We start from the raw sequence: 7,299 nt of genomic DNA on the forward strand, positions 1-7,299 counted from the left end.
CCTGTGCCTGTTTCCTCATCTACTGGTTCTCAACCTTATGGGATCAGTGATTTGAACAAGTCCCTTGACCACCCTGTGCCTGTTTCCTCATCTACAAAATGAGAATGGATATCATCATCAACCGAGTTAGCACATAAAGCACTCAGAACAGAGCCTGGCTCTTAATCTGCACTCTGACTGCAGAGGAGGAAGAGTGCCTGAGGCCCAACTTTCCTATCCAGTGAGGGATCTGGGGAATATAACCAGTGCCGGGGCTCCCTGCCTGACCTGGCATGCTGGTTTAAGCCTCAGTTATTTACTGGTCAGTGGCAAGTCTTGTTTCACCCCAGCTGCAGGGATGGAACAGCAAGTAGGGCTTTTACTGCCAGGTGAAGCTTTTTCCACTGCTCCCTTGGAGGGTTCTCTGCAGGGCCTAAACCTGGCCAGGAAACCAGATGGGAGAAGAGGAAGGGCTGGGGCTGTAAGCGGAGGTATGGACAGGGCTCTGAGGCCCCCCGGGAAGATTTGAACTCTAGAAAGCTGTGCAAGGTTGGAAGCAGGCTCTGGGAACGCCCTCCATTGGCTCATCGATGGATGATCCCCACCACGCCCCCCACAGCTGAGGCCTCTCCACCATCTGCTGCCCCAGCTGGACCCAATCAGGTGGGCTGAATGCCTCGCCCGGCTCAGTGACTCAGCAAGAGTCATCCTCACGGCTGGACTCCTGGCTTGTTCTGAGGCCAAGCCCTCAGCAACTGCCCCTGCATCAGCACCAGGACCCCACCTCACCTCCCTGACCACCCACCTGCCATGCCCTAAACCTGGGCCTTCCGCCTAGACCACCCGCCAGGTTCACCCAGGACAGGTCTTGCCTTCTACCCTCGCCATTCATGGAGGTGAGCCAGGGAAACCCTTTGACTCAGGCAGCATGTTGGTGACAAGTCTCAGATTGAGGTTTTTGTGGTTTCCTTCCAGATGACATGCGCAGTTAGAGCATTTTACTTAAAATAGATCAGGGCCCTCAAAAGACAATAGCAAGGATTGTGTTGACCTTTGGAAAGCTCTGCCCAGCCCTCAGGCTTGGTCCCTGCTCCCCAGATCCACTCATCCACCCATCTTCCTTCAGTCCCTGCTTCTGAGACCTGCCCTAGTCGGCTCTCAGTATAGATGCCCAGTCTTGCCTGATCACACCTCCCTCAGGGGTCATGAGGCTCCTGCAAGAACCACAGCCAACTTTCACCCCAAATCCCACCGGGGTCTCTCCCACCATGAGGGTAAATGGACAGGAACTAAATAGCCTGTCCAAAGCAGAAACCAGGTTCATTGTCTAGTTAAAAGAGGGGCTTTTGCCTGAGAGAGGTGGCTCACACCTGTCATCCCAACACTTTGGGAGGCCGAGGGCGCGAGGATGGCTTGAGGCCAGGAGTTCAAGACCGGTTTGGGCAACATAGCAAGGCCCCATCTCTTTAAAGAAAGAGAGAAAAAAAAAAAAGGCGGGGAGGAGGGAGACCGGGTCACAGACTCTTGGCTCAAAAGTAAACTTCTGCTACAGCAAAACTTAATAAACGAGTCATGAGTCACTACTTCCCAGAGATCTTCAGGGTCAACTGTGAGTAGCTGATATACTGAGTTTTTTGTTTTTTGGAGACAGTCTCACTCTGTCGCCCAGGCCGGAGTGAAGTGACACAATCTTGGCTCACTGCAACGTCCACCTACCTCCCAGGTTCAAGCAATTCTCATGCCTCAGCCTCCCGAGTAGCTGGAATTACAGGCACATGCCACCAAGCCTGGCTAATTTTTTGTATTTTAGTAGAGATGGGGTTTCAGCCCAGGGTGGTCTCAAACTCCTAAGCTCAGGCAATCTGCCTGCCTCGGCCTCCCAAAGTCCTAGGATTACAGGTGTGAACCACCACTTGCGGCCACTAGTGAGTCTTAAATAGCAATTGACCAAGTGACCACACTGCTACCAAGTCTGCAGTGAGCAGAGTGGCACCACCTGGAGGCTTGTTAGCAATGCAGCCTCCGGCCCCACCCCAGAGCCACTGAATCCATCGGCATTTTAACTCGACCCTCAATGACTTGCACATACATTAAAGTCTGAGCAACTCTGGTCTAAAGCAGAGACTCTTGGCCCAGGCTACACACTGGTCATCTGGAAATCTTTTTTTTGTTTTTTTTTTTTGAGATGGAGTTTTGCTCTTGTTGCCCAGACTGGAGTGCAATTGTGCCATCTTGGCTCACTGCAACCTCTGCCTCCCGAGTTAAGCAATTCTCCTGCCTCTGCCTCCCAAGTAGCTGGGATTACAGGCGTATGTCACCACACCCCATCACACCCGGGTAACTTTGTACTTTTTTAGTCGACAGGGTTTCGCCATTTTGGACAGGCTGGTCTCAAACTCCTGACCTCAAGTGATCCACCCACTTTGGCCTCCCAAAGGGCTAGGATAACAGGCGCTCGGCCTTCTGGAGATCTTTTTTAAAGCTACCCGTCTCCGGTGATTCTGTTTAATTGGTCCGGGTGAGGTTCATGCATTGCTATTTTAAAAAGTTCTCCCTCTGACTCTTAATGTATATCCGGGATTGAGAGCCAGTGGGAAAATGTCACTCCAGCAGGTTTTATCACTGCCAGCATGCTCCTGGGCCACTTACTAGCCTCTGAGCCTTCCTCTCCAGTGAAGTGAGAATAAAAGTGACTGTTGACCAGGCTTGGTGGCTCCCACCTGTAATCCCAGCACTTTGGGAGGCTGAGATGGATCACTTGAGGCCAGGAGTTCAAGACCAGCCTGGGCAACATAGCGAGACCCTGTCTCTACAAAAATCATAAAAAATATTAGCTAGGTGTGGTGGTGCACACCTGTGGTCCCTGCTACTTCGGAGGCTGAGGTGGGAGGATTGCCTGTGCCTGGGAGATCAAGGCTGCAGTGAGCCATAAATGGAGCACAGGAATGCACTCTAGCCTGAGCAAGAGTGAGGCCATCTCAAAAAAAAAAAAAAAAAAAAGAAAAAAAGTGACTGCTTCAAGTCAAAGGTATTAGAGACTGGAAGGTTTCTGGTGCATAGTAGGAACTGGGAGGAGGATAAAGATCAGTTCCAGGCCAGGCGCTGTGGCTGTAATCCCAGCACTTTGGGAGGCCGAAGCAGGAGGATCGCCTGAGCTCAGGAGTTCGAGACCAGCCTGGTCAACATGGTGAAACCCCATCTCTACTAAAAATACAAAAATTAGCCGTACATGGTGACAGGCACCTGTAGTCTCAGCTACTCAGGAGGCTGAGGCAGGAGAATTGCTTGAACCCAGGAGCAGAGATTGCAGTGAGCTGAGATTGCGCCATCGTACTCCCACCTGAGGGAAAGAGCAGAGACTCTGTCTCAAAAACAAAAACACAGCTCCAATTGCAGGCTGCTCATCAAGGGCAGGGAATTGCACTTATTCTCCTCCAGCCCCTTCCCTTACCCAGGTCCAAGCAGCCTCCTTTGTCTCCAACCCCAGGGCTCTTGCTCCAGGCCGTCCTGAGGTTGGAGGCGAGGTCGGTGACCTGGCCCCGCCCCCAGACCTTCCCACAGCTTCAGGTTCAGGAAAAGGCACATGAAGTTTGGTATAAACAAGGACACAACTTCACGGAGTTTCTCACTGATTTAAATATTGTAGTCTTTAGAGAATGGGTCACATGACTCAGGAACTGCCAGCAGCCTGTTTTCACCCAGCGGCTTCCTGGTTTACCCCCTTTAGGAGACCATTAATGGAAACTGAGAATCTGTCTCACATGTTTTTTTTTTTTTTTTTTTTTTTTTTTTAAGCAGCACAGTTTTAGGAACGATTCTTCCCAAGGAAATTGTTTGTGAGCTCCAGTCTAACTGGGCCACTTTGTGGGAAGGGGAGCAGCCTGGTGGCCTTTGGGAGGTGAGGGGGAGACAGAACAGCTCAGCCAGCCCAGACCTCCACTTGTCCTCCCTCCCTCCTCCCACCCCTGCCAATTAAGATCAGTCACCAGGGGCAAGAACCTCCTAGATCAGAAGCGACCCAGGAACCAGGCTTCAGAACCCCGATCTTCATTAATATTTTCTAAACTTGCCTAATCATAGAACTGAGCTATAATTCTTTAAAAACAAAACAAAACAAAAAACCACACACATACAAAACAGAGACAAGGGTCTCATGTTGCTCAGGCTGGTATGGAACTCTTGGCCTCAAGCCATCCTCCCACCCTGGCCTCCCAAAATGCTGGGTGCCTGAGCCACCGAACCCAGCCCTGGGCTGGAATTCTTAATCCCGCTCCCGCTGCTTTTTGCAGGCCTCACTTCTGACCCACTGGGTCTGTTTCCGGGAGAGAGCCTCTTTCCCTGTGTTCCAGGCAAACGCCCCCCAGTAACAACTCCCATTTCCAATGAGCTTAATCTGTGCCAGGCAGTGTTAAGTGTCCTCTGACTCATGTTATCCTCACAATGAACCTGGAAGTTAAAAAACTTGCCCAAGAGGACACAGTTATAAGGATGGAGCCGGAAGTCTAATCTGGGTATGACTGTAGAGACCACAAACTAGGAGGCAGTGGCTTCTCAGGCAGAAACAGGAAGATTCTAAGCCGAGAATAAGGACTAGAGGACCTGGGTGGCAGTTCAAAGGTGAGTGTTTCCTACAAGCTGAGCCAGCGCCCAGCCTCTGCTCCCCCACAACCTGGGAAGCCGGCACCCAAGATAACCTGAGCACCCCGTTACCTTGGAGCCCTGAGGCTGTCTCTGGGCCACCCACTCAAGGTGGCCCCCCTACCTGCTCAAGGCTACAGAGGGCTGTCTTGCCCAAACAGCCACACCCCCGGGCCAACCCAGTGCTGTGTGCCAAGGGAGTTTCTGAGAGAGCCACCTGATACCCCACGTGACAGCCGGCCTTTCCCCCATCACCCAGGGGCCACCCAGGCAGAGAGCTGAGAACACAGGGGCCATGAGCCTCGCTATCACCCCCACCCCCAAGTGCTTCACTCCCAAGGGACAGCTCTAAGCTCCCCAGAATCTCAGGCTGGTGGGTCCAGCTGAGCATCCTAGTTTTCACTTTCTCCTCCCAAAAAGGAAAGAACCTTGGCCACTAAATTCTACACCTTCTGGAAATCACTCTAATGACTTCCTGAATGATTGACGGAGGCCAACAGTTGGCCCAGCCCTGCGTGGAGCAGAAACAAACCTTATCTGTCATAGTTAAGGGCCCTGAATGGGGACAGGTCACATTCTTGGAGCTCAAGGTGACAGGTCAGAGCCCAGGTCCCAGGACAGTGCAGGCAAGTAGAGCAAGCACCGATCTAGCACTAAGATGGGGTCTCAATGACCCTGTAAGGTCCCCCACCTGATTTCCCATGTGGGACCCTGAAGTCAGAGAGGGGCCCGAGAGTTGCAGGGGGCTGGGGGATGGTGTTGGTGAGTTAATCTGCCTTTACTTCAAAACCCAGAAAACCCCAACTATTGGAAAGTGAAACCTCCCAAAGCAAAGCCACCGCCCATCCTCCTTCCCCGCTCTGATTCAGACATGTTTTCCCTGCCCCAGCAGAAGCAAGGCCCTTGAAAGCAAGACAGGAATAAAGAGAGCCTCGAGGGATACAAAGATCTGCCCCTGATTTGGGGTTTGGGGGGCTAGTACAATGTACTCACATCTAGAAGTGCAGCTAGCTGCAACCAACGCCTCGGATGGGGAACTCTCACCCAGCCTACGGGATCACTTCCCAGCAGGGCAAGGCAGGCCAGGCCCAGGGGTGGGGCTTGGGAGTTAAAGAGCCCGTGCAGCTGGTTCTCATTTTATCCTCCGGGCTGCCTCTGCTGCAGCTGAGGGCGCACTGCTCCCTGCGTGCTCATGAGTTTCTGCCTCGGAGCCAGCTGCCTGCACTGGAGTGGGACTGGGAGGGGTTGGAGGGCCCGAGATGGGGCAGGTGCGCCTCTGCCCATCTGGCATTCATTTTCCAATCTGGGTGAATACAATTCTGCCTCTCCCTTGAAGTGGGGCCTAAATGTTGAGCTCCAGCTACAGCCCCTCCTTTTAAGAGATGATAGCTCTGGATCTTTTATTTCAGACTCAGAAAATTCAGTCCAGGTCTCCGAATAGGTGTTCCATAGAAAACACACACACACACATGCTCACACACTCTCTCTACAGGTGTTCAATAGAAAACACACACACACACACACTCACACTCTCTCTTCCTCTTTCCTGCAATGTGCTGTTTGGGAGCTTGAGGTTTCTCTCTTCTTCCCAAGTTTCTCAGTGCCTGGGCTGGGGAAGGAGGGCCCAAGCCCCAGCAGGTACAGACACTGCAGCCTAGAGGCAGGAGCAGTGGGAGTCAGTACTTCCGCTGCCGAGGGAAGAGACTACTCCCGGAGGATCGGAGTGGGGGGCTGGCAGGGCTGGGGTCTTCCGAGTCCAGGCTGAAGAGGTCTCTCCCAGTACGAAGGATCTGCTCCTCCAGCTTCTTGTGTCTCTTCATGTCCGACAGCACTTTGTCCAGGCGGGCCTCCCGTTTCTGGCTCCGGGCTGAGCTTCCTGGAGAAGGGGAAGGTAAGATACGTGGAACAGATGGAGGTGGTGTGCACCACACCTGCCTGGACTTCACTCATCACTTGGGGAGTTGGTTAAACATGCAGGTCCCCAGGCCTCTGTCTTGGAGGACCTGAGGTTCAGGGTTGGACCTCAGAGAGAGTGAGCAGCAAAGATCCTGAATGACAGGAAGGCACAGGTAATGTGAAGACCAGGGAGACACCAGACAGGCGAATGGCAAGGGTAAAGGCCCTAGGACAAGAACAGAATTCTGTTCAAAGAAGAGTGCAGGCCGGGCATGGTGGCTCACGCTTGTTAATGCCAGCACTTTGGGAGGCCAAGGTGGACGAATCACGAGATCAGGAGTTTGAGACCAGCCTGGCCAACACAAAAAATAGCTGGGCGTGGTGGTGGGCGCCCGTAATCCCAGCTACTCGGGAGGCTGAGGCAGGAGAATTGTTTGAACCCGGGAGGTGGAGGTTGCAATGAGACGAGATCGCGCTACTGCATTCCAGCCTTGGTGACAGAGCTAGACTCCATCTCCAAAAAAAGAAAAAAAAAGTGCAGAGAACTGGAGGTGGCGGGAGAAGCGCTTGGATTCTCCTTTGACATGCTCTTCCCTGGCAAGAGGAATCCCTTGGAAAATTTTAAGTCCAAAAGTGACATGAGGCCGGGCACGGTGGCTCACGCCTGTAATCCCAGCACTTTGGGAGGCTGAGGCGGGCAGATCACGAGGTCAGGAGATCGAGACCATCCTGGCTAACATGGTGAAACCCTGTCTCTACTAAAAATACAAAAAATTAGCCGGGCCT

The 7,299-nt window shown here is 52.7% G+C and overlaps 2 protein-coding genes across 4 annotated transcripts in view; both read right to left on the bottom strand.

The window, feature by feature from the left end:
* The window catches only part of MVP (major vault protein), a 36,263-nt gene extending 30,136 nt beyond the window's left edge, over window positions 1-6,127 (bottom strand). For 2 of the 3 annotated variants that reach the window (XM_011982438.1, XM_011982439.1), the window contains exon 1: window positions 5,611-6,127. The gene's annotated coding sequence lies outside the window, so the exon portion shown is untranslated. Of the gene's footprint in view, window positions 1-262; window positions 419-5,610 lie in introns of all 3 variants that reach the window. The other variant, XM_011982440.1, reaches the window with a different exon arrangement.
* The window catches only part of PAGR1 (PAXIP1 associated glutamate-rich protein 1), a 4,405-nt gene continuing 3,197 nt past the window's right edge, over window positions 6,092-7,299 (bottom strand). The window contains exon 3 of the mRNA XM_011982436.1: window positions 6,092-6,493. Within this exon, the coding sequence (XP_011837826.1) occupies window positions 6,294-6,493 (200 nt within the window). The 3' untranslated portion in view covers window positions 6,092-6,293. The remainder of the gene's footprint in view (window positions 6,494-7,299) is intronic.

Source organism: Mandrillus leucophaeus, unplaced genomic scaffold, assembly GCF_000951045.1.
Source record: "Mandrillus leucophaeus isolate KB7577 unplaced genomic scaffold, Mleu.le_1.0 Scaffold24, whole genome shotgun sequence".
Lineage (NCBI taxonomy): Eukaryota > Metazoa > Chordata > Mammalia > Primates > Cercopithecidae > Mandrillus > Mandrillus leucophaeus.